Source organism: Lontra canadensis, unplaced genomic scaffold (assembly GCF_010015895.1).
Source record: "Lontra canadensis isolate GAN:19392208 unplaced genomic scaffold, GSC_riverotter_1.0 scaffold68, whole genome shotgun sequence".
Classification (NCBI taxonomy): Eukaryota; Metazoa; Chordata; class Mammalia; order Carnivora; family Mustelidae; genus Lontra; species Lontra canadensis.
The window spans coordinates 10,171,367-10,198,693 of NW_022631062.1; the positions used below are offsets into that span (position 1 = coordinate 10,171,367).

The following is a 27,327-nucleotide window of genomic DNA, read 5'->3' on the forward strand; positions in this document are numbered from 1 at the left end:
AACTAATACAGGAGGACAGTCAAGAGACACACATCGCGATCGCTGTCCCCTATTTTCCCAGAAATCCCGAAACCTTAAGATTTCACAGGAAAAGGAAAAGCATCCTGAGGCCGCTTCCCCCACTCCTGCCCCCCGCCTCCCGCTCCCGAGATGGCTTGCCCTCGAGCAACTGTGCACGCACAATCCCAAAACCCAGCTTCCGTTACGGGCAGGAGAGGGAGGGTTGGTCAAAGCCGTCCCCAGGGGTGAGAATCCCGCATCCCACAAGAGCCAGACCGGGGGGCACCGGCGGGCGCCATCCCTCGGATGGAGACTCAGCCTGGGCCAAGCTTCCCCCCAGAGCTTCCTGGAAACCATCCCCCCACCCCCAGTGGTGTTCCTGATACCCCAAGAAGAAGACAGCACCCGTGTCCTGGGACCTGCACTGTGCTTTGGGGAGACACGCAGGGGTCACCCACATGCACGTCCTGCACGCCGAGGTAGCGCTGGGAACCCAAGCCAGAGACGGCATCTATCCACAGGCGCCATCGAACCATCAGAGGAGGGAAGAATCTTTGTTCGACCCGAGGAGGAACCCAGTCATGCTCATGAATGCCCCGTGTCCAGCGGACTGGGGATGCTTTCTGGGCCAAACCGAAGTCACGTCAGGGCGGCGGGTGACGTCGACGATGAAAGGAAGTGTCCCAGGAGCGGCCAATGGCATTCCCGTCTACACCGAGTGTCCCCCCAAGCGACCGCTGGGTCTCCAAACCCTCACACGTGTGCTGGTTCTGGAAGGGAAGACGGGGAACAGCATGTCATACCGAGGGTGAATTGACCAACTATGTCTTTTTGGGAAACAGCTAATTTTTGCACAAATCCCCCTTTATGGATGGGGCTCCATTAACCGTCAGAACCTCAGAAGCAGGAGCTTTTATTACTTGCAGTCGAGCAAATAAAGCCAAAGCGTCATGCTCAAACAGTCCACCTGTCGCCCTGTATGTGGCCCCAGAAGTGTGTCCCCAGAAGGTGTGGCAGCTTCAAAGTGGGGCTGTTGCACATGTCCAGTTCCACACGTTGCGCACTGCAACGCATCCCCCTCCAACTTGCCAAGACAGAATGTCACAAGTCCTTCTGCCGACAGGGGACCTCCCGGACCCAACGTCACAGCTGGGCAAAGTCAGTGTGAGGGGGTAGAGCCACGCTCACTGCAATACTGAGACCCTCCCGCACACCCACGTCTCAGACGAAAGCCTAGATGGAACCGCCATGGTCATGCGTGCTAGACGGTTTGCAGGTCCGGCAGCCGGCAAGACCAGGTAGCCCCAGCATGAGTCCTGCCCATCTTCAGAGGGTCCCCTCATCTTGTGACAGTAGGTGTGCCTGACTGGAGCCTAAGGACCCTAGTTTTAACAGACGGGCAGGCAAACGTGGTGTCCATGGGACCCAGGGACATGATCCCTGAAGAAGAGGTAGTGGAGGGGACTTCTGAGGGCTCAGTCAGTGAACCCTCAGGTCATCATCTCAAGGTCCTGGGACTGAGTCCCACATCTCATGGGGCTCCTTGCTCTGCGGGGAGCCTGCTTCTCCGTCTCCCCCTGCACGTCCCCCGGCTCCTGCTGGCTCTCTCTTGTCCTCTCTCAAATAAATAAATAAACTCTTAAAAAAAAAATAAACGAGTCACTGAAAAACTAGTTGGGATGTTTCTCTAGTCTCCAAAGAAGCAAAGAGAGTGTCCAGACGGGAAAAAAGAAAACAAAACAACAAGAAAAAACAAAAAAGGGCATCGTCTCAGATACACAGGGAGACCATGATCCGTACTGAAAAACAGCACAAAACAAACAAACAAAAAAAAAACCAAAACAAAACAAAACAAAAAAAGTCCTCCAGCTGCTGCAAAAATAAACAAACAAACAAACAAAAACCCCAATTCAGGTCCACACTGCCGGGTTCCAAAATGCCCGCGTATCCGTCTGGAAGGAGGAATCCAAAATCACGCGTCTGCCATGCGTCTGTGATGATCCACGAATGCCCAGACATCCGAGGGGTTTTTCAGAGGCTCAGTTTCCCCCCAAGCTTTTTGGGGTGGGGAGTAGGGCGGGGAGTGGGGGGCGGGTGTGGTGTAGACCCGAGCTCCCCAGTGTCTGGATTTGGTCAGTACTGCCCGTCTGCCAGCAGAGGGAGGCCCTGGGCAGGTTTTGGGATTTTGCAAGCCTCCCTCAAACACTCTTCTGCAGGCTTCCTTAAGGGACACAAAGGAGACGGGGTGAGCGCACCCCACACACCCCAGATGGAGTCCTTCCTGGCTGCCTGCTCTGGGGACCACACCTCAACACTCCCTCAGCTCATGTCTGTCCCCTACAGCCCCCTCTCTGTCCCTGGACCCTCCCTGCAAACAGGTCTTCAGCCCAGGACCTGACACCTTCGCCCCCTAAGGAGGCATGATTCTCCAAACCTAGGATCCTGGATCCCACCCCCCAAAAAAATCCTGAACTAGAAAGCCACAGTGGCCCCCCACCCATTTCCTGGGGGAAATTTTGCAGGAATTCAACAAAAAGCCTTCCAAGTCTATCCGTCCATACTTTCATTTTTGGAGAGAAAGACAAAGACAAACACCGCAGGTTCCACCGAACCATTTCCCGAATCCCTTAGGATCAACAGAAACGGTGTCAGCCCAGCTGTTGGCAACCCCGATTAACATTTGAGTCTAGTGAGTGACGGGCAGAAACACCCACTCTTGCCAATCCCAAAGCTGCTTAAAAAATAATAATAATAGAAGGAAAAGCATTCCCCCTTGAAGACCCAACTTAACACCACATCCTTAGGTGACAGTGCTCTGTGGGGGCGAACCCAGAAAGAACCCAGCCCAGCGACAGGCTCCAGGAGGCATCTGTACAGAGCCCGAAACTTGCCGTTGGTCCTCAAACAGTTCCTCATTCGGTTGCGTTGGCAGTAACCGGCCGCGGCACCCACCAGCGTGACCACCAGCACGGACACGACGGGAGACACGATTTTCGCTACCGTATTACCTGCGGGATGGAGACACCAAAGAGGGGCTCAGAAAACACACAGCGAGCGAGGGCGGCGAGCATTGCAAATTATCCCATAATGTCAGCTCACAGTCTTCCCAACCTTAAATGCACGGGGCGGGGGGTGGGGAGAGGGGAATATAACTATAAAAATAAAAACAAAGAAGGGTGCTTGGTTGGCTCAGTGGCTTAAAGCCTCTGTCTTGGGCTCAGGTCATGATCCCAGCGTCCTGGGATCGAGCCCCACATCAGGCTCCCTGGTCAGCGGGGAGCCTGCTTCCTCCTCTCTCTCTGCTGCCTCTCTGCCTGCTTGTGATCTCTGTCCGTCAGATAAATAAATAAAATCTTTAAAAAAAAAAAAAATAAAGACAAAGAAAGAACAAGAAATCCCGAGGAAAGGAACCTGCTTTTACCCCATTTGGAGATTATGGACGGCGTCTTACCCCGTTAGGACGTTCAAGTCAGAGCATTGGAAATAAGAGTCATGCGATTGCTTTTTTGCGGATTTGTTGAATGGGGCGCATTTGTACCTTTTTTGAAGTACAATGCTTATACTTTTGCAAAAAAAACCAAAGACAAAATAAATACTCAACACACGCGTGGCCTCATACAGCTGCCTTCAAAGCCCTCCACAGAGGCACGCACCAAACCTGACCCCTCTGAGGCAGGCTTACAGCCAACAGTTTGGTGTTTCTGCCCCGGGACCACCCCGCCTGACAAAAGTCCACGCTTCTGAGAAAGAGGAAATCGCTGCTTCCGCTGGCGAGCGCGACCTGTGTCTGCATCAGAGTGGGTCCAGCAGCTGGTGTGCCGTTGGGCTGCGTATGTGGCCTCCAGCGGACCTTGGCTTGGAGACTGCCGCCTGCAGGAAGGACAGCTTGCCCCCTCCCCACCCCAGTCTGGCATCGGTCTCCCTGTCCGGACGCAGAACCCCATACGTTCCATGCAACTGCCGGCGCGTCGCCTTGATTTCTGTCTTGGGCTTTGCCCCTCCAGAGCCCCAGCTTGGGTGCGAGAGGAGAACAGAAGGGATGGATGCCCTCCCGACACCAACACAGCCAGGCAACAAGGAGCTACCCCGAGGCCGTGCCCGCGCACCGGGGCGCGGGGGCTGGAAAGCGCGTCCACGCGTCCTTCTCCCGGAGCATCTACCACGCACAGAAGCCCAGCGTTGAGGCGGGGGAGCGCATTCAGCCTCAACGCGAACCCTGGATGGCTAAGAGGCTGCATTCTGCAAGCAAGGTATGACCAGCGTGGGCCTTCTGGCCTCCACCCGTGCCTTGTCTGACCTGCTCTGGGGCGGGCACTGCATTTCTAGGGCGCTTCCTGAGGGCGGAATGTCCACACCAAAGGCCCATACCCCTTTTTGGTTTCCTGTTCTTGCGCTTGCTCGAAGTCATGGGAGCCCTCGGTGGCCCTAGGACAGGTCCACGAACCCCACCCTGCGCTGAGATCCTTGAGGCATCCTCCAGCCCTAAACCCACCCACCTCCCTCCTTCTCTGAGTCTCAGGGAGCTGAGCCGCCCAGAGAGGCAGACCGCGTTGCTCAGGAGTTTCCCAACCGAAGAGCCACTGGTCCATGAAAACCCCCGTGGGCCCGCCCAAAGCATGTTTTTATTAAAGATGGGGGGGGCGCTGCACGGAGCCATTACCTTGTGGGTTCCCATAGGTCGAGTATCCGTCTCCGCCTGTAAAGGGGAAGGCACACGGTCATGGGTTTGCCCAGCAGAGTTTGCACTGCCGGGCGCCGCGAGAGAGGCTGAGCAGGCAGCTAGAAGCAGCGGAAAGCGCCGCAGACGGACGGGGATCTCCGAGGTAGGGACGAGCCAATGCATTTTTCACTTGCCCCCTGGCACTCCTCACCATGGATGTAGCCCCGGCCAACCCCTCCCGAGGCTGTGTCCGCCCCCTCCTCAGGGAGAAGGTATGCTCCCCGCAGGCAGTCGGAGATCTGAGTCAGAGAGTCAGAGAGGCAGACCGCGTTGCTCAGGAAAGCGCCGCACGGGATATGCGCACACGTTTGCCCCCGCACCGCGCACGTGCGCTCAGCCACAGTCATGCTCGTGCGCACGCGAACGGGTGCATACACGCGCGTCGCCACCCATGCGCACGAGCACACACTCACATTCATGTATGTGCACACCTGAACAGGCGCGTACACGCACACATCCACCCACGCGCCCCTCCATCCATGCGCGCCTCTCCACCCACGCGCACGAGCACGCACTCGCATTCATGCTTGTGCACACATGGAATCATGCGTACACGCACACCGCCACTCATGCACACAGCACCACCCACGCGGACGCCTCCACCCCCAGGGGCGTGCACACCTCCACGCAGGCAGACCACATGCGAACACACCTGCAGGCACACACAAGCCCTACATATACACACGTGTGCACACCCACCTGCACACACACACAGTGCACACAGACACACAAACATCTACATGCAAATCCCTATACACAGACGCACACAGACACACACATACGCACACGAGGACACATGCCCGTGTGCATTAGCAAGTAGACACGTGTGCGCAGCCACATGCACAGGAACGCACACACATGCATGGACAGACGATGCACACATGCACCCATAAATGTCTACCCTGGCACGCACCCATTTGCACTCACACACACACACACTGGCACACATGTTTGCGCACAGGGGAGCACGAAAGCACGCGTGCACACACACACATATTTCAGTTGCAAGCAGGGCTTACTTACTTCCTGGCAAGAAAGTAAGGTTTCACGGCATGCAAAGGTGTGGACGCGAACCAGACCCAGAGGGTCCGTTCATTTCCACGGCGGAGACAACAGCAGAAGCTTCCCGCCAGCGCCCAGACCGGGTGGGGTGTTAGTTCTCCCCAAGGACAGTTTCTCCGCACACAGCTCATTAGAAATAATCCCTTTACCATAATTATTTCCGTAAGAGTTGGGTCTAGAGCGCCCTCCTCCTGCAGGACAGAAAGAGCACGTGAAACGGAAGAGAACCCTCCAGAACACTGGGTGACACCCCTCAGAAAACCAGCACAAGCGGAACTTCCAGGCCAGCCTCCCCGTGCAAAGGGAAGGAGCGCAGTCACCATGGGGCAGCCACTGACACACAGGGAGCAGCAGCTGAGGTCAGCCTGCAGGTCGCAATGGCTTCCCCGGACGCCCTCTGGAACCTGTGGCAAAGGGCTCACACCATGCTCGCGCCCCAAGACCGGGGGCTGGTCTACGCTCCCGTGCAAACACGCTTTCCAGGAGGCCAGCCCGGGGCGTGCCGTGGGGACAGACCATAGTCATCCTGGCCAGTGAAACAGAAAGATTTCTGGCACCTTCTTCTCACGTCTGGAGACCCATTTCTCTACAAAGGTATCAGATGACAAACGAAATGCTTGATGTCAATTTTGTTAACTCGGAAAGGGGAGCGATGTTGCAGGTGCCGTTTCAACACTGATGGGTCATTTGAGGGACTGCCTCTTGCAAATGGATGATGGGGGTAACAGGTTGAGCCATGTCCCCCTCCCCAAAATTCCTATGTTGAACGCCTAGCTCCCCGGGACCTCAGGACGGGACTGTGCTTGGACCCTACAGTGTTCCCCGTGCCTGCTTATCAAAATACAGGATAAGCTTTAGTCCCAGCATTTGCACGGAAAGAGGATGATGGGGGGGCATCACGTTGTCACACTGAGTTTAAAACAGACACCTCTTGGGATGCCTGGGTGGCTCAGTGGGTTGAAGCCGCTGCCTTCAGCTCAGGTCATGATCTCAGGGTCCTGGGATCGAGCCCCGCATCGGTCTCTCTGCTCAGCGGGGAGCCTGCTTCTCCCTCTGCTGCTTCCCCTGCTTGTGCTCTCCCGTTTTCTCTCAAATAAATAAATATTTTAAAAATTAAACAAAAATAAAATTTGTAACTGTGTGTGCCCACGCACCCACAAAAAATAAAATTTGTAACCATGTGTAGCGATAGACACAAAAAATAAAATTTGCAACTATGTGCGTGGACAGAGGTTCCCCAGACTTAGAGCCGCGACATATAATTAATGTCGAATCACTATGGTGTACACCTAGACTGGATACGATGTTATGTGTCTGTTGTATCTCAATTAGAAAAAAAATCAATCCGTAGCATTTCATTTTCCCAGCGATGATGTTTTGTTCTCGGTCTTCTCCCTTATGGAAGCAGGGAGCGTCCTAGGGCTTCGAGATCTGCCAATCTGACGGCAAACAGCTCAGTGCAGACAAGAACCCAGGAATCGCCCCTGTGCACTTTTCCTTTTTGGCAGAGTCTGCCCCCGTGACGCGTTTTCCGTTGGGAGTAAATCAGCCGCCTACAAAAAGTCCCCAATGTGCTGAATGTTGTCCCCCCTGCGAGTGCCGCTGCCCGTCGCTCTGTTTCCCACTACCCAGACGCTGGGGCCCCTGGACAGCAGGACGCAGCCAAGTCAGAGGGTCAGCTCGGAGAGGTGGATGCCAGCAGACAGAGTGCCAACGCCCGAGACCCCAGGAACAGGCTGAGATGGGCATGCAAGGGGGAGCCCTGCAGAGATGACCCCCACCCCACCATGCACCAGGGGCCGGGGGCTGGGCATACCGTGCGTGTTTCCGGACCCGTCGTTGCTGGGGTGGTAGCTCCCGCCGCCTCCTGCAGGAGAGAAGGTTCACATCAGGGATGCTCTGCTGGGAACCACGGGGTTCCTGGTGATGGCCCCAAAGCCATGCCCACGACCCAGCCCAAAGAGAGCTTCACAGGGTGGCAAAGAGTGGGGACCACCAAGGTGTATCCAAGGCTGCCTCCCTCAAGTCACAGCTTTCTGGAAGGACAACGCACGCCAAGACAGACCCCTATGGCAGGCTCGGTGCCTTCAGAAAACACAGATGAACCCTGAGAGCCTTATGGGAATGCAGATGTGTCCTTCTCCTGCACAGAGATCCGAGCAGGACCGGTCACCCTGACACAGAAGCACCTGTATGACACGGGCACACTGGGCAGGCAAACCCCATCACGCACGTCCTTTCTTAGGAACCAGGCATTTTTATGGTTGGCTGGTCATGACCGTCACAACCTCGAAGGCAAAGCTGTTTGTTCCCAGTGCTGAGCATGACAGAGAGAAGCGGCACATATACCCCGTGCATCCACACCACACAGATGTCCCTTGGCCAGGTATCGGGGCCGAGTCCTCACCTCTTCCGAAACACATCACGCGAGACAGAACAGAGGAGAAACCCCGTGTACCTGACACAGAGCCTCACGCGGTCCAGCCTGGAGCCTGGGCCTGCAGAGGGCTCTGTCCCGACTGTCTGCGCTTTGGTTTATGTATGAAAAATTCTCTGCAGGTGTCCCAGTCCCGTGATAGAGAGAACGTCCGTCCCACTAAACCTTTACATACACCTGTGTACGTGTGCATCAGCGTAAAGCTGGAAACATGACTCTATACACACATATGCACCATAAATGTGTATTTAGGTACGTAAAAGTGCAGCGATAATCATAGAAACACACATAAAAATATACACATGTACGTGTCAAAGTATATGAATACACCTGAAGATATATATACCCACATACATATGCAGAAGTAGAATAGGGGCGCCTGGGTGGATCAGTGGGTTAAAGCTTCTGCCTTTGGCTCAGGTCATGATCCCAGGGTCCTGGGATCCACCCCACATCAGGCTCTCTGCTTGGTGGGGAACCTGCTTCCTCCTCTCTCTCTGCCTCTCTGCCTACTTGTGATCTCTGTCTGACAAATAAATAAACAGAATCTTTAAAAAAAAAAAAGATATATCAAGATATGCGTATATAAAGGACCATAGTAATGTCTATAAAGCGATCCGTACATGAATATTAAGGGATATATTCCTACGACAAGATAGAGACATGTGCATACAAAGATGTTTCTATGCATGTGACTAAGGGACACATGCATAAGCCACGATGTGCAGAGACGTGTACAGACAGGTGCATTTGGAAATGTCTATAAAGGGATCTGTGCTTGAATCTAAAGACATAACTATGCCTTCCCATATACAACGGATATATGCATCCGGATATATACAGACGTATGTATACAAAGGTCCTTATATCATTGTATACAGAGGCATATGTATATAAGATATACAGAAACATTGTATGCAGAGATGTTTCTGTAAGTGTATATAATGGATACGTGCGTAAGTAAATCTAGAGAGAGACCTGTATATAGACAGGTGCATGTGCAAATGTCGATAAGGGTATCGTACATGAATATGGAGATAGGTAGATATGTGCACACACATGTAAGGGATATATACCTAAGTGAAGATATACAGAGACATACGCATGCAAAGATGTTTCTATAAATGTATATAAAAGATACAACATAAGTAAATTTGCACGGAGACACGTGTACAGACAGGTGCACTTGTAAATGTCTATAAAGAGATCGTGCGTGAATGTGGAGATCCTTGGAGAGCTACGTGTCTGTAAACCCATACGCCTTGCAGGATACCCATATGGACAGACGTGTCGGCAGAAAGGCACATGCACAGGTGTGTGCAGACTACAAAAGAATGCACACGTGGGTACACACAGACATACACACGCACACATGTGTGCACAGACACGGCCACCACTTGGAAGTCCAAATGGCCCCGCGGCCAGTGTCGCCCACAGCACCAACCTCCAGAAGGGACAAGTGCGCGGAACACGTCATCCAATAAGGCACGGGATGTGGACACCCCGTGCACCCAGTCTTCCGCTCGGGGCCAGCTCTGCACCCAAGCCTCCCTGACACGTCCCCAGTCTAGGGAGAGAAGTCATGGGCATACCTGCGGGCGGCTTGGGTCTGGGTGGGTAGCGGCCGTCATCCCTGTCGGTGTTGCCGAAGTAACCTGTGGAGTGAAACACAGACCAACCCTCAGACCCCGTGCAGAGAGCACTCAGTCAACCCCAGCCCACCAGCAGCTTATGGAGAGCGGGGCCGACCCCTTCCATGAAGCCAGGACACTGGCACCAAACTGCAGGTGTCCCCAATGCCGTCCAGGTGGGATGACATCCTTCCTGTGGGACGAGCATACGGGTGGTCCAGCAGCGTGGGGAGGGTAAGTGCATGAATGGGTCCCTTATGATCTGAGAGCTGAAGGGAGGTACAGAATGCAGAGGAAGACAGTGATCCTTCACCTTTCAGACCCCCAGGCCCCAGGGCCTTTGCACATGCCCTCTGCACTGAATGCAGGATCCGTTCCAGTCTCAGGCCCTGTGCTAAGACCACCTCGACCCTGGCTGGGACCCCACTGTCCCATCCATTCGTTCCTGCCCCTCAACATGCCGCTTGGTGACTGCGGCAGAACCAGCCTCTGCACACGGCATGTGCTCATGTAAACACTTTGGAACTTCTCTTTGTAAGCGGAAGCTACTGAAAAACTTGGAATTTCCAAACACACCTAAGCTGACGTAAATGAAAGTGTTTCTGAAAATTTCCTAAAGATGGATGCTGGTTGCTGGGGGAACCAAGTGCCCCCATGATGAGCGGGTCACAAATGGCCATCAAGCCATGTGTGACCTCTGGGGATGAGAAAGACACCACAGGATGAGTTAATCCCAATGACCCATGATTTAATCAATCATGCTAACGTGATCGAAGCCTGCCTAACACCCCAAAGGACTGGGTTCAGTGAGAGTCGAGGTCATACTGAAGGAGGGATGCTTCCCCCGTCACTCCATGGGAACACAAGCTCCCATCCGGACCCCTCCAGACCTCATCCCATGAACCTGTTAACCCAACAGCTTGTGCATATCTTTCATCAAATCCCATACGGTAAACCAGCACCTGTATAAGCCACTCTAGCAAATTAATGGAACCCAGAGAGAGGGTTCTGAGAACCTCCAATCTACAGCCAGATGTTCAGAAGCTCAACCTGCATTTGCCAAGTATCGTCTCAACTGGGGACAGTGTCCTTGGACTGAGCCCTTACCCTGTGAGATCCGGTACTATTTTTGGGAAACAGGAGCATGGTGATGTGTGCTCCCCAGAATTTCCCTGCCCTTTTCTGAATAAAGTTGCTTATATCCCGAGCCGGTTTCTTTAGGGATTTTTTTGGTCAAAATAGAAAGAAATTTAATGTGCACTTGGGTCCCCAAAAGTCCCTTTTGGGTTCAGTGATTCCCTTTGTTAACATTCTCCAGGCACCAAATGTCCTGACCCTTTTCTGGGGATGCTGATATATGAGGGCTGGTGAGAGGGCCTGACCTGTCCACTGGGGCCGTTGCGGGGACGTCCGTGTTTGCAATCAGAAGAAACCTCGGGGCCTTGAGAGGTGGGGGCCAACCTATCGGCACAGCCCAGCTGCAGGATGTGAGTTGCCCTAGGATGGTGGGGTGCTAAGGAGGTGTCAGGAGGCAGCAGCAGTTCCCATGGACAGTGATCACCGTCCAGATAGGAAACTGTGTATCTTGTCTAATGGCTCTGGCCACAAGCCACAGCCTGCCCACCTTCCAGCTGCCTTCTATGCACCCACAGGGACACAGGTCCCATTGGAGACCCCAGCCCTCACATCTGAGCTGGATGGTTGCTAATGCCATGAAAATGCGCACCACTAAGATCAGCGCTGGAAAATGTGCATGCAATGGAAAATCCTACAGAAAGTGTCCACCGGCTTGGAAAACCCTACAGAAGGCATCCACCTTCTTGGAAAACACCACAGAAGGCATCTACCTGCTTGGAAAACCCTACAGAAGGAGTTCATCTGCTTGGAAAACCCCACAGAAGGTATCCACTTGCTTGGAAAACCCAACAGAAGGCATCCACCTACTTGGAAAACTCTACAGAAGGCATCCACCTGCTTGAAAAACCCAACAGACGGCATCTACCTGCTTGGAAAACCCTACAGAAGGAGTCTGCCTGCTTAGCAAACTCCACAGAAGGCATCTGCCTGCTTGGAAAGCCCAAGAGAAGACATCCACCTTCTTGAAAAACTCTACAGAAGGCATCCACCTGCTTGGAAAATAGTACGGAAGGCATCTACCTGCTTGGAGAACCCTATGGAAGGAGTCTGCCTGCTTGGCAAACCCCACAGAAGGCATACACCTGTTCACTGCTCCCAGATGGCTGAAACCTGCATGTTTTGTCCCCAAGAGCCAAGACATGGCCCCAGAGATGCACGTAGAGGGGTTTGGGATGCCCTAAGCATCCTTTAGCAAAATCTGTCTGCATGACCCGCCCATCTCTCCAAACAACCTTCTCTCCCCCACAGAGTTCCAATACCCCCTGCCCTCCCAGGGTGTGTGTATAGGACTGAGCTACTTGGAGCCCAGATGACCTCCAAGGGGACCTACTCAGGGTTTGGGAGACCATCTATAGTCACCCTGCATCTCTTTCCCCTTCCCTCTATTAAGGACACCATAGCTGGTCTCTGTCCTGTCTCTTAGAAACCCCCATAGAGAAGCCTGGCTGTCCATCCTGGGGTTGTTCTCTCAGGAAGAGTTGCTCCATCAGGGATGCCTGCCCAGAGCTGTGGGGACCGCCGGGAAAGGAGCTTCTGGAAACCTGTCCTGCCATCCAATAAGGGCCAGCCACCAAAGACATGGCAGTATCTTCAAGAGGCTATTATGAGGCTCTGGAGAGCTCATGATTTCCCATTAATTTTGTTTCAAGTGGGCATCTCCAGAAACATCCATGAGCTGAGACCAGTGTCCATCATGACCCCTCATGAACACCATGGAGGAGACAGAATGCCACGGCCAGGGATTTGGGGAGGGTACGGGGGACTGTGTAGACCATTCCAGCCAACGGAGTTGAGCGTGTGCACTCTGATGGAGAGATTTAGTGGGCTGGCTCTTCTGTCCCCAACATGGGAGTGGACTGCTAGTAAAGCAGCTGCTGGGCATTCGAAAACCATCGTCACTTCACCATGGAGGACAGAATTTCAAGTGGGTCAATATGGACGGTGCATCCATTCCCAACGTTTCTAAATCCAGGATTAATAGGATTAATACACTTACCTCCGCCACCGTCAGAACCACCGGGCTGGGGTCGAGGATGTGGCCTCGGCCTTGGGTAGATATCTGTCGGAAAGGAGCATGGGGACGTGAGGAACACTTCAGGAGGCCCTTGACGTAGCCCAGCCTCATGTGGTTCTACGTGGTCAGATTTTAGGTTTTGGGTGCTATTGGATCACCAGGGACTTGACTGACAATGTTTCCTTTTATTTTATTTAATTATTTATTTTTTAGGAAATCTATGGGAACTGGGTCTACCAGGTTTTTGAAGCCAAGGAGACACGGAGGGTCAATGACTTTTAATGCACGGTGCACACAGGGGGGGATTTATGAGCAGGAGATAATTTGGAGCCCTGCAAACGAGTGGGAAAGGAACTTGTCCTCAGCATCACTACAAACCATCATGAGCACGTACAAGACCGTCTGAGCATGTGGTATTTTCCAGAGCTCAGAGCAAGGGGAAATAAAATGAGTGATGTCGGTTCGACCTTCCGGCCCCCTCCCGCTTAGGAGTGCGACTCCGTTTCCTGCAGAGTGAGCTGCTCCTTATTCCGAAAGCAGCCTGACTGACCCCCCCATCCCCGTTAAGACAAGGCAGGCTTCACGGAACCAGGCTGGAAGGGAGCCCGAGGGCTGAGAACACTTACTTCCACTGTCGTCCGGCATCCCGGGCTGCGGGTGGTACGGCGGCTTCGGCTTTGGGTAGAGATCTGCGGGGGAAACGACATTGCGTTTTCAGTGCAGAGAAACAGCCTCCTGTCACGAGCGGCCTATACAACAAGGACGTCGTGCAAGTACCGATTTTCTATCTTACTCACATCTGCTGCTCACGGTGTCACAGATGGCCACGGACCCACTGGACATGACTGAGTCGGCAGACGTAAAATCTGAAAACTACAACTTAAAGGGAAAACACACAAGGGTGCGCGTACACACACACACACGCACACACACGCACACACACGCTGTTCCTAGAAGCTAACTTCCATGGCAAAGACGGTGCCAGAGTTCCAGGTTGCCGACAGGTGCTGGCTTAATGGTAAGGATCAGCGTGCAACCAAAAAAAAAAAAAAAAAGCCAAAAAGGGCAGAGAAATTCTCCTGGTGTATTTTTAAATTGATGTCAATGCTTTCTTACTAAACATGGTCTTCTCCTGGTTGTTGGTTATCTCTCTCTCTTTGTCTTAAATTTTAACTATAGTAATTACTTATATGTAATAAATATGAAATTATGATATGTGCTATATTATATATTATATACAAATGTATGTCAAATTTTTGTTATATAAGGATACTAAATATATTACTTATTCTATACATGATTTAATAATGTACATGATACATATATATTGTGTGTCATATATAGAGTATATAATATACAATTACATGCTATATAATTTAAATATATTGTTTGCTATATATAGGATATATGCTATATGATATATATCATATATTAGGTATAATTACATATATATTATTATATTATATAAATACATTACTTAATTTGCATGTATGTCATATATGCTACATTATATACTACCTAATATGCATAATTATTTAGTATATTTCATTATATGGTACATAAATATATTAGTTATTTTACGTACAATTTATGTTTTTATGTTTTAAAGGACTTTATTTGTTTTGGGACGCCTGGGTGGCTCAGTTGGTTGGACGACTGCCTTTGGCTCAGGTCATGATCCCGGGGTCCCGGGATCGAGTCCCACATCGGGCTCCCAGCTCCATGGGGAGTCCGCTTCTCCCTCTGACCTTCTCCTCTCTCTTGCTCTCTCTCACTGTCTCTCTCTCAAATAAATAAATAAAATCTTTAAAAAAAAATAAAGGACTTTATTTATTTTAGAGAGAGAGAGAGAGAGAGAGAGAGTGGACAGGGGAGGGAGAAGAAGGGGGACAGAAAAGAATCTGAAGCCGTCTCCACCCTGAGCATCCAGCCCAATGTGGGGCTCGATCCCATGACCTTGAGATAATGACCTGAGCTGAAACAAAGAGTCAAAGGTTAACTGACTCAGGCTCCCAGGTGCCCATCATATATAATTTAATAATCTATGTGGTCTCTATCATTTCTGGTATGTGTGCTATATGTGTGCTACAGAATAGTTATAATTCTATATTGTATTTTATTATACAGTATATCATTTATTTTATGTACCATTTAATTTATATATAATTTATCATGTATTTTATATATCATTTATTTTATATATCATTTATTTCATATATCATTTATCATTACCTATTTTATATCACTTATTTTATATATAATTTATATATATCATTTATTTTATATATTATTTATCATGTATTTATATATCATGTATTTTATATATCATTTATTTTATATATCATTTATCATTATTTATTTCATATCATTTATTTTATATATTATTTATCATGTATTTTATATATCATTTATTTTATATATCATTTATTTCATATATCATTTATCATTACCTATTTTATATCACTTATTTTATATATAATTTATGTATCATTAGTTTATATATTACTTATCATGTATTTTATATATCATTTATCATTAATTATTTCCTATCCTTTATTTTCTATGTAGTTTCCGAAGGGATATCGCTCGGGACCTCCCGATGTGCTCAGTAATTACGCATCACACTATGACGAAGCCTGAAACATCCTGCGTGTATTGCGGAGCCATAACGGACACACCCGACTGGGTCCGTGTGCGCACGCCGGACTCTAGTTAGCCCCCAACCCCAAAGGTCCCAGCTACCACCCGCTCTGTCCTCCTTATGCGGAGAACGTTGCACAGCACCGCCCGGAGCCGCCGTCGGACACGCGGGGCGGCGCGATGAGCCGGGCTGGTCCTGCGGGCCGGCCCGCCTGGCTGGAGACTCGGCGACGCCGCACGTTCCGACTCACCTGAGTTCGGCTTCTTGGTGGGCTCTGCGGACAAAGAGGGGAAGCGCACCCGGTGAGCCTGGAGCATGTGCCGGAGCCCCCACGCGGAACCGTGCACACCCTTAAAAAAGGCGAAAACTTGAAGGCAGGGATCGGGACGTGCTTCAGACCCGTGTATTTCGGCAAGGGGTGCAGACAGAATGCCGCTTAGGGGCCGTACCTCCCCGTCTTCCCCGGGGACTGTGCAGGCTGCGGTGGGTGGGAGGAAATCCGAGGGGATCCGCTCGCCTCATAAGCACACGACTTAGAGCAAAGCCCTTCCGGAGGTGAGGGGCAGTCGGTTTGCACAAAGGCTGCCTTAGCCGAGAGCCTCCAGGGCCTGTGGCCGCCTTCCACCAGGAAAGTGGCCACGTCTATGGAGGGCAGAGGCAGGGGAGGCAAAGACAGGCAGACGGACATGCTTTCTGCTCCCACAATGCTGCTTCTCTCTCTTCCTTTCATGTGTGTGTTTATTCATTCAACAAACGCTGAGTGCCCACGTGTCTGGGAGAGTGTAACGGGGATGCACACAGCCCGCCAGGGGATTGCACGACCACGAGGCCAGCCTTTGGGGACGTGGACATCGGGCAGGCAGTGCTCAGGGGTGCAAAGCACAGTCTGGGTGAGCCTGGGCGTGGGGACTGCATGCACAGACCACGGGGACAGGAGCTCAGAGGAGGGAGGACGGACAGGGTGAGCGAGCCCAGACGGGACCACCCTGGTGCACAGTGGCCGGGCTGCTTCCAAGCAGATGAGACCACGTGCTCCAACTGCCCTTGCAGTTCGCATCCCATGTCCTCACAGTCCGTCCACCAGCAGGCAGGTGCCAGCGGTCCTCCCTTTCCAGGGCCGCACCAGATTCCCTCCGTGCACGGACTGTGGTCGCACACCTTCTAGCCACTGTGAATGGCTCTGCTGCCCCCGTGCACGGCTGGCCACGAGCACGCACGTGTGGACATTCGAGTCCCTGCGTGTCCTTGTCGTAACCATCTCCCCAGGATGGGAACCGCGGGGTCCTCTGGCAGCGCTGCTTCCAGTGAGCCGCAGCCTGGCCCCTTCCCACAGCCATGTGCCCCTTCTCTGAGTTTTCCATCCCGTCATGCCTGCTGCTCAGGCGGACCTTTGGAAGATGCCACCGGATGCCCTCACCGGGGGCTGCAACCATCCACCCTGGGGCTACCCTGACGTCCCAGTGGTGCAGACCGGGAGCACTGAAGCCCGAGGACCCCAGTGCAGCCTCACGGGGGAAACAGAGTCCCCACCTTGGCACACCCCTGCTGCCCAGCTACACCCGAATCCAGACCCTCCCACATGGTCCAGGAGCCAAAGAGTCAGCTTTCTGGCAGCAAGAACGGGCAGGTGTGCTCAAACGTGGTGAAGACAGGGCGTGGGGGTCTCTCCAACTCCATGCCCCCTTTCCGGGGAAAGCAAGCAGCCCTGTCGATGGAGGCAGATGGAAAACCCGCTGGGGAAGCGTCTCCAGACCCACCCAGCAACCGCCAAGCTGCTGCAGAAGTAAAGCCCACAAGAAATACGGTCACTCACCGGGGTCGTCGAGAGCGTCGGCCAAATCGAAGTCACGCTGACCTATGGGGGACACAGAGGGCGTAAGTGGCGCAGACGGGAGGCGTCAGGGGCCCGGGCTCCTGACTGCAGGCGGGTCCCCTTGCCCCGTGCGTCCACGCTAATCAGGCAGGGGCCTCGGCGCAGAGGTCAGCCCACGGGGAGAGCTCAGCGGACGGTCGGAGCGTCTCCACCTCCCCGTGAGGTTGTCCAACGAGTATCTTGTCTTTCCCAGCAGCCGAGGCCCTTTACCCAAGACGCGTCTTCTGGGAGATCCTGACGTCATCGCTGTCCTCAAGGAGGACGGCATCGTCCCAGGATCTCAACTCCTTCCAGCTCCCGAGCGGACCACGGGGGTGTTTCCAACACGCCGAGCTCCCGTGCACTGTGCAAACTCCGCTGGGTGCTGGGCGGGCGCCAGTCAACCCGGTCAGCCCTGCTTCCCAGCGGTTTCACAGGGACAGGTGCGTGAGCACCCTGAAAGGGAGAAAAGAGAGGCAGCGGGCAACGCACTTCTTAGGTGAGCACACCTGGAGGTCTTCCTGGAGGAGGTGATGGGGGAGCTGTTGCAAAGGTGCCCGTTGCTGTACAAGACGTACGAGAATGAAACACCCCTGTAGTCAGACAGCACGTCTGACACAAGGTAAGTTCCCTCCCCTCCGGGGACAGAAATGGACATTGTCCACGGGGCTGAAAGGGGAACAAACGCAGTTAGCCCAGCCCCCACAAAGCCAGCCAGATCCGCACAAAGAGATTTACAACGGCCCAAAACTGCCACCGGGACTAGCCAGCTCCACCCTGCTTGTCCCTCTGCTCCCGAAGCCGCCGTTTGGGACACATCCCTGCCCCGACTGTGAAAGGGACATCCCCAAAACCAGCTGTTTTCTGCTATTTAACCCCGAGCCCAACCAAGCCTCCCCCTGCCGAGCGAGACAGCTTGGGTGTTACTTTCGCTTTGCAAACTGGGCCTGACAACAAAGCCTTCCCTGACCTCTGTGGGGAGTCCCAGCGCTGCAGGAATTTGGCGAGATCCGTCCCCAGGAGCTGGTCCCGAGCCCCATTTCTGGGTTCCCGGGAAATGCATGGGCAGAATTCTGGGGTCTTTTCCTTTCTGTGCTCAGATACACGGGTGTGCACGCCCCGCCGGGCCACAAAGCAACCCCTCGCTCTCCAGGACCTTCCCCCGGAAGCCTTCGCAAAGCTCTCTGAACGCGGCCCTCCTCCCGGATCTCAGACGGTTTGGAGGCTTTTTGGCTTGCCGGGGGCGGTGGGGGGGGGGGGAACGGTGAAGGAAATCTGGGATCTGGGCAGGAGCGAAGACCCTGTTTCTGCTTTTTCGCTAGTTCACCTTGGAGACGCTCCGAGTGCATCATTGTGCATGGGTGAGGGGGGAGTGTTGGGTCTCCAGCTCTGGGGACCTATTAGGTCCCTGTGGGGTGAGGGCTGCCGTGTTTTCAAATCCCAGGGCTCTGGTGCTGGGCACCACGTCGGGCAAAACTGTGAAATTCTGTGTATGGGTTCCTTCACCCAGCGGCCCTTATCCATGTGCATTTTCTCTAAAGAAAACCCCAGATCTTTCAAATCCACAGAGTGGCCCCCTGCTGCCCCAAGCTCCTCTCCGGCTCACGGAGACTCTCCTTCCTGCTTGGGTTTGCCCCTTTCGCTGCTCCCAAAATTCCAAGAGCCTGATCAGAGGATGTTAGCACTTCTGGCCTATTTGAGTCCCCTTTTTGGGTGACGATTTTTTTTCTTTTTTTTTTTTTGCAAACAGCTACACGGAGAGAATATGCCCATTAAACGCGCACACTTGGGCGGCAGAGAGCGCGTTCCTCCGGGGTGCGGGAGGGAGTGACCACCTGCCTCCATGTCCAGAACACTGCACTGCCTGCACAGGAGACCCACCGGCAGCTGGTCTGCAGCTCCCTCCCCAGACCCCCGGTGACCACAGACCAGGAGCCGGATTCCGGGGGCCTTACGGGTAGAGACGGAATAACACTGGACCCTCGGGCAGCCTCCGCCTCAGCCGCGCGCTCCGCAAAGGAGACTGGGCATCGGGGACAGGGTGACGCCTGGACGCTGGGTGGCCGCCGCGTGCAGCAAGCTTTGCTGGCCAAGCACACACCTCTGAGGGGCCTGCAGGCCGGGGTGCACCCAGCAGCAGGCCCCACAGTCCACATCGGAGGCCCCGGGGGACGTGCCCCCCTGCAGAGCCAATCGCACGGAGCCGCTTCCCACTGTGGGAGGCGCCGGTCCCTCCGTGCGCGCGTCTGCCTGACCAGGGTCCGCTTCGCTGCAGCCGCAGCCTGTCGATCACGCAGGAACAGCCTGGCCCCATCTGCTGCCCCCGGGGCTCTCTCTGGCCGCCCTCGTCCAGGGTGGACGCACAGGGCTGTGCATCAACCTCCTTGCAGGGCGGCTGGGGACGCACAGCCCTTTCTGTGCAGCTCCCGTGTGCAACCCCCTGGCGCAGGCGCTGATGTTCAGGAACGACCATGGTCCTGCTGTACCAGGGCCTCGTCCCCAAAGTGCCAGGCACCCCCACAATAACCCCGCGCCCATCAAGCTGCTCCCAAGGCCTCGACCACGCCTGTTGTCCCGGATAAGCGAAGGCCTCTGTGTTATCTGCTCGGACCGCCCAGCCCTACCGCTGACCCGCCTCTCTGAATGCCTGCGCCCAGGGGGCGGGAACCCCATGCACGGGAATCCCTGACAGCCACCTCTGCGTGCATTAATGGCCAGGGCGCCCCCTCAGTGCCTTTGCAAACCTCCCCAGCTCTGTGCCCCCTCCCTTCTCACCAGCACCGTGGCCCAGATACACGTGCATCCTGAGCTCTGGTGGGTGGAGAGGAGGATGGGGCATGAGGCAGCCACATCTGGAAATGTGGGGTTTGCCCTGCCAAGGCTGGTGTGTGAGCAGAACTCATGCATGCATGGAGGGGAGGGTCCCCGGGACCTCTTGCATCAGTTGTGGACTCTGGCCAGCATCAGGATCCCGTGGAGGGACCGTCCACTCCTGCAAGGCAGGGGGAACTGGCCAGGCACCCAGCACTCCCTGGAGGGGCTGTGGCCATGGTGTGGCAAGGGTCCCCATGCAGTTCAGATCCTAGCTGGGCTGGGAGCTCACTCGGGCTGACGAGGCTGCTCCTGGGGAGACACCCAGAGAGGGATGGTGCTCACGAGGCCATCGGCATTATTTTCCACTCAGAGCACGTGACGCGGCTCATGTCCCAAGACCTGTTTCTCATCTGTTTTCTCCTTTTGCTTAGCAAGCTCGGGGACTTTTAATCAAACCCACATGTGCTGGACCGGGACCCGGGGGGAGAGTAGCATCATGTGTCCTGGGGTTGTGATGCTGGCAATCCCGCTGGGATCTTGGGGATGTGGGCTTACGGTGGCTCATGCTGGTGGGGAGGCTGAGGGTCAGCGTTATACACAGCAGCGCCTCCCTCCACAAAAAAAAAAAAAAAAAAGCTATTTGGGGTCTTTGAGTAACAATTGGAGGAGAACGGTCGTCTCCAGAAGCCAGGAACCAAAGTCGGAATGCCAACCCCCGTCAGCCCCCACGAGACTCCCACCACTCCCTAGGACCCTCTGCATGCCCTGAATTTCTCAGCTACGACATGGACCCTCGACTCCACATGACCCACGGAATCCTCAAACAGCAAGACCGTGCTTGGAAGAATCATCACGGCATGCCGATGCCGTGAGGGTCCCCATTGCCCGTGCGGCCACGAGTGACCTCCACGAGAGCCAGGAGCCATGCACAAGCCCACACCTGAGCTCCCCTTGCAACCACGGAAATCCTGACTCTCTACTGTATCTGCATCCGGTCCAGGAATGTATGCGTTGTTTCTTCACATAGGATTTGACTGATTTCCTCGAGTTGCGGGGCTAATTGAAAGCAGCCTTCAGGGTCAGTTGCTGCCCAACGCTTGCCTCCCCAAGGCTCCCGTCTACAGGACCCAATGCCTTCCTTGACGCTTCCTCTCCTCTGGGGACGTCGCTGGAGCAGGGATGCCCAGAGAGCCAATCATGACTTGCCCCAGGCCAATCTTTTCACTCGGCTCCATTGTTCTTAAAATATATATATATATATATATAAATGTACAGAACGCATATTTTTGGAGCTCTTCCGCAGGATAGGGAAAATTAACTGTGCGTGTATTGGGTTTGCATAGACAGTGACAAGGAGCCCGAAGTGGGGTGCCCAGGTGGGTGGGGGGTGCATCGCCACCGGGCTCTGCATTCTTCCTCTGGAACAGCTGTGCCTAAATCTGTAAGAGTTTCGGGGTGATTCCAAGGTTTCTGTTTTCCTGCAGCAGCAAGGGTTACGCAAGAGGGCTGGGTTCTCAGGCTGCACAACTGCATGCCCATGCAGGGACACCAGGAGGGACTCTCTGTCCAGGGACAGCAGGGCAGACCCTCTATGGAGATGAGACAGTGGTCCCTGGAGCCCCACCCCACCCTTCTGACCCTGCAGCTCAGGGCAATTGAACATCTCCTGGAAGGTCAACCAGTTGTCCCGGTTCCTAGCATCCCCAGGTCCCGTCTGGTTGAAACCCCTCCATCCTGACAACATGCACAGTCCCAGGAAGGGAAAGTACTTGGTCACAAGGGACTAAGGGATGGTCATTGGTGATGCAGTCTAAACGCTCCTGCAAGGTCAACCAGTTGTCTCAGTTCCTAGCATCCCCAGGTCCCCTCTGGATGAAATCCTTCCATCCTGACAACATGCACAGTCCCAGGAGGGGAAAGTACTTTGTCACAAGGGACTAAGGGATGGTCATTGGTGATGAAAGGCAAGACGTCTGTCGTGAAATGCAGACTGTCTGACAAGGCAATATTGGCGGCTGTGTCCTAGACCCTCCCAGGGGGACACATGCACATGGACCTCCGAGGACATGGGTGACACACAGCCTGTGCTACCACAGCTCCGGGTGTGCCTGAGAGCTGCATTTCTCTCCATCTCCTCGGGGAGACTGAGGCTGAGGGCTCTGGGCTTCCCACCCAGTCCTGGAGGGTGGAGGCTGATGCCTCTTGAGGCCTCCCTCCTGGGCGTGTAGACCCTGTGTGCTCACAGGGCCACCCCTCTGTGCCTGTCCACATCCCCTCTTCTTAGAAGGACCCCAGTCCTATGGGATCAGGGCCACCCTAGTGACCTCATTTTACTGTAATCCCATCTCTCAAGACCCCCACCTTCAAATACAGCCCCATTCTGAGATCTTGGGCTTAAGGCTTCATCCTATGAATTTTGAGGGGACACTGTTCAGCCTGTAACAGACTTAAACCATGGAATCACCACAGACATTCTGCTGGGATGGATGGGAGGCCCTCACGCAGCCCCAGTCCTGGGGGGAAAGAAAGATTTTCAGCGGAGCTGCACGAGGACAGGCCTTGTACATTCCTCAGCCTCAGAACTTCTGCCTCCACGCCTCTCAGACCCTCAAGGGCAGGCGTATCAGCCCATAATCCTCTTACGAGCAGATTCTGGTTCAGCAGGTCTGGGCGAGGCTGAGACTATCATTCTCAGCAGCTCCCAGGGGGTGTTGGAGCTGTTGGCCCTGGGGACCATACTCTGTAGACATCCTTCCTCCCAGCTCTGTCCAGGTCACAGAACCTCCCAGGATCTGAGAGATCGTCACCTTCTTCAAGAAAATAAGAGCCAGAGAAGAGCCCTAGGCTGTTTCTTCCCATGAGTAGGAGGGAAGTTAGCTTTGGGAGCCTTGAAAACGAGAGAGGCTGATTGACATCATCTGGGGTGGGGACACTAGATGCTTCCCTCGTGACCTGGGTAAGAGGCAGGAGCTCACCAAATTCCTGACACAAGAGGACCACCTACAAATCTGGGAATGCATCCAGAGTGGGGCTCCAGGAATGGGTGGTGGGGTGGGAGACTCTGTGTCTTGACCCCACCCCCTCCAATCCTGATGACTGCCACCCAGCAAAGTGCCCCAACTACCTCCCCCAGGGATCACCATTTGTCCACACCATATTTTATTGGGATCCACAAGGATAAAAACAAACTATCAGAAGAAAATGTTTTGGGAAAACTCTTAAGAATGGTTTGCTCCAAGGTCGCCTGGGAAAGCCGTCCAAACACTCACAGCAGAAGGCACAATGCTTTGTGAGCTTTGCCCCCTCGGTTCTCAAGGATGTGGCAATTTCTACAGCGCTGTCCTCACCACAGGGACACCTTCTTCAAGGGTATAGCTCAAGGTCATAGGGAAAGCGGGGATGCTAAAAGATTTAACAGACCTCTCTCCACTCCACTCTAGCACCAGAAACAAACACAGGAGTTATTTCTGACGACAGAGCTGCAGGAGACGGAGGGGGCTGAGGACAGGCACATTGGAACCCTCCAGAAAACCTGCAGACTTGGTGTCTCAAGCAGTGGAAGTAGAAACATGAAAACATCCCAAAAGTTTCATATTTTGTGTCAATGTGGACAGGCTTCAGTGCCCGGATATTTGGTCAAATGCTAGTGTAGATGTCACTGCGCTGGTATGCTGTCAATAGGACTGCCATATGCAATCACAGACTGGGAAAGCACATCACCGGTGGTAATGTGTGGGTCTCCTCCATCTGTTGAAGGCCTTAAACGCAATGAGTAATGTTTCCTGGAGAAGAAGGGAGTCAGACTCAACACGGCAGTGCTGTATCCTAGCTGAGTTGCTAGATTGCCCTGAAGGTTTTGGACTTGCCAGCCACACAGTCCTGTGGGGCAATTCCTTACAGTGTATTTGAGTCTACAGATTTATCATGATGATAAGGACAATGATCATAGATAGATAGGTGGATGGATGGATAGTTAGATAAATGATGGGTGGATGATAGATGGGTGGATGGATGTGTACATAGGTGGGTGGATAGATGGATGGATGGATGGATGGATGGATGGATGGATGGATGGTTGGGTGGATGGATGATGGATGGATAGATGGGTGGATGGATGGATGGATAGATAGATGGGTGGATGGATGTATAGATGGATGGATGGATGGATGGATGGATGGATGGATAGCTAGCTGGGTGGATGGCTTGTTGGATAGATGGGTGGGTGGATGGATGAGTAGATGAGTGGATAGATAGATGGATAGATGGATGGATAGAAACATAAATGATGGATGGATGGATGGATGGATAGGTCAATGGATGGACGGATGGATACATAAATCATGGATGGATGGATGGATGGACAGATAGATGTGCGTATGTACAGGTGGACAGACAGTAGGTGGATAATACTTAGATCCATACGTCAGACTCAGGCTGATGGAGACTCTCCTGCTAACGTAAGATTTCTCAACCTGAGCTCCAGCAACATTTGGGGCTGGATCCCTTTCTGACACGTGCAGCAGACATGGGGCGGCCTCCTTGGCCTCCACCCATTTGAGGACACCACCTGACCCACTCACAGGCGTGACCACCAGACATGACCCTAGATAGTGTCAAGTGTCCCCTGGGAACAAAGCAGCCCTCATTGCGAATGGCGGGCTGCAGCGTGTCTGCCTGGGGTAGTCCCTTCCGGCCTGGCCATGCTGGCTGTGGATGCACGGCTGAATGGGGAACCCCAGAGCAGCTGGCCCCTTGTGCCACGGATCCACGGGTCTCCACCCAAGGGTAAAGCAGATGGCCCGGTGCTTACTCATCATCTGTCCCAGGGAGCCCTGACTCTGCACAGCGTCACTCTGGGTGGCTTCTGAACCTACAGGTCCCAAGCCCCACCCACATACCATAGGAGCATATCAAGGGGGCAGCACCTGGCCTGGCATCTTTAATCCAGCTCCCTCCCAGATGACTCTGCACAACAAGATGGAGAACCACTGCCCTACATAGCTGGGCAGGTTAGGCTTAAATGAGACAGGCTTAAACGACTCATCTGGGGCTTGGCCTTCACACCCAGAGACCAGCTAGATCAAACGTAGTTGAGAGTCCACGAGGAACGAGGCAGAATTAAGGGAGACTCTTGGTTGGTTCTGGGGTGCGGTCAGGTCAGCGTGGGCTGGAGTCCCGTGGCCCAGCGTGGCCTGGCCTGTTGCCTCAGGCACGGTCTCACTCTCCACATTATCAGCCAACCACAACGCCCCGCAGAGCTGGGTGCAGCACAGTAAGATAATCATACATTATAATAACGTATATACAAGATACTCTATGTTTCGGGGAGAAACATGCATAAAGATAGGTACTTCCTTCTTTCTCGACAACCCAAACCACAAGCTGGCCATGGCAAGTTTCATTTCCGCTTCTGCTTCCCGACGGCAGAACCTCAGGCCCCTGATGGAACCCCACCCCGTGCCTCAGTGTACCCAACTATAAGGCGGCGGCAAGCACGGTCCCATCATGGGGCTGCGTGAGAATCCGCTGGGAGGCTGATGCGTGCGTTCGGTACAGGACACGAGGCCGTCACGGAAGGAATTTGGTACACGTGGGCCAGTGCTGGGGCCTCGCCAAGCACACCCGCCAAACACCCAGCGGACGTTCCCACCAATGCCCGAGGAACCGAGTGGCTCCTGAAGGAATTTGCCCGCCTTGTTCCTGAAGCATCAGATGGACGGCACCGTGCAGGTCTCATTGTCCCGAGGGGTACGCTGAGCCTCCCAGTGTCCCCACACAATGACAAGATCAACTCTGGGACATGTTTTCCTGGAGGTCGGGCTGGGTCTGGAGCTGGGCAGCTCCATGTTAAAACCAGCATCTTCCCTCCAGCTCCTGGTAGGATGAATGCAGGGACTGGCCTGTCCCTGCACACGGGAGCTCCTGAATGTGTCGCACACCGGGTGAGATCGCCAGCTGACCCTCACCTTCCCACAGGCCCCCAGACAACCTACGCCCCGTCCCTGAACACACCCCGAACAGGAAAAACAGGACGCACCACGACAGGGACGTGGGAACACGATCCCGCCTTCCTAACCTACAACACGTCCCAACCCTCCATCCCACACGCCTCCCCGTGCTTGCAAGGAGACCACGAAAATGACCAGAGGGGCTGCTTCAGTCCCGTATCTCATGGGTTCCGACCGTTCCCAAATAGCCTCTTGCCCCGCCTTCCTACAAACAAACACCCCCTCCCCACCCCTCCCTGCATCTGGGACGCAGCCCCGATCTCCAGTGGCAGCTCCAGGTGTAAACAACTCCCATGACTTTCTTTTGCAACCAGGAAGGATCCCCTTTATCCAAGAAGCAGCAGAATCCAAACCCGCGTGCCAGCTCTGGGTTTACCCCATGAAAACCGGCTGAACTAATCTTTTCCATCGGGAACAAGGACTTTAAAAGACCGTCTGCCCCCGCATTGAGCTTAAATCACGGAGTGGAAGGGCCGTGTTGGAAACGCAGAGCGGAAAGGCTGAGAGCTGTGGGCCCCCAGCGCTGTGGGCCCCCGTTCTGCCATTCTGGGTCCGGGCTCTGGGCTCCAGAGCCGTCCGCTGTCCCCTCCGCCCTCTCAAAAGGCACCAGTCCCGTCTCCTCTAACCGCGTCTGGCAACTTCTCCCCGTTTTTCAGCAGAAGCTGCTTAGGAAGGAGTTTTGAGAAGGCACCAGACAGCACCCACGGCAGCTCTCCCTCAGGGCCGAGTTGGCTCTTACCTTGCACATGCGCCAGGAAGCCCAGCACCGTGACCCAGAAGAGGCCCCAGCGGCTCTCCATCCTTGGTGGCAGCAGGAAGGAGCCTCCTTGACGGCTGCAGCCCAGCGGCGCGTGAGATCCAGCCTCCCGAACCCCACCCTCCGTGTGCTGACTTCCTGTCTCCCGGCTTGGGAGGAAGGGAGGCCGAGTTCCAAGCGGAAAGTCTGAGCCGAGCTGCGATCCCTTTGCCAAAAGCTAATGGGGCCCGAGCTCAGATGACAAACCCCACAGC

The 27,327-nt window shown here is 53.9% G+C and overlaps 1 protein-coding gene across 2 annotated transcripts; it reads right to left on the bottom strand.

Moving 5' to 3' along the window:
* Positions 1 to 646: 646 nt before the first annotated feature.
* XG (Xg glycoprotein (Xg blood group)) lies at positions 647 to 27,157 on the bottom strand. 2 transcript variants are annotated; one of them, XM_032880128.1, is made up of 11 exons: positions 27,056 to 27,152; positions 17,456 to 17,497; positions 15,893 to 15,916; positions 13,628 to 13,690; positions 12,984 to 13,046; positions 9,812 to 9,874; positions 7,599 to 7,649; positions 5,932 to 5,973; positions 4,661 to 4,696; positions 2,892 to 3,008; positions 647 to 770 (listed from the first exon to the last, which is right to left on the bottom strand). In XM_032880128.1, the coding sequence occupies exons 1-11, from the start codon at positions 27,114 to 27,116 to the stop codon at positions 754 to 756; spliced, it is 579 nt and encodes a 192-aa protein (XP_032736019.1). In that variant the 5' UTR covers positions 27,117 to 27,152; the 3' UTR covers positions 647 to 753. The 2 variants fall into 2 exon arrangements, with proteins under 2 accessions (XP_032736019.1, XP_032736020.1); XM_032880129.1 differs by lacking the exon at positions 5,932 to 5,973 and having other exon boundaries at positions 27,056 to 27,157.
* Positions 27,158 to 27,327: the final 170 nt, after the last annotated feature.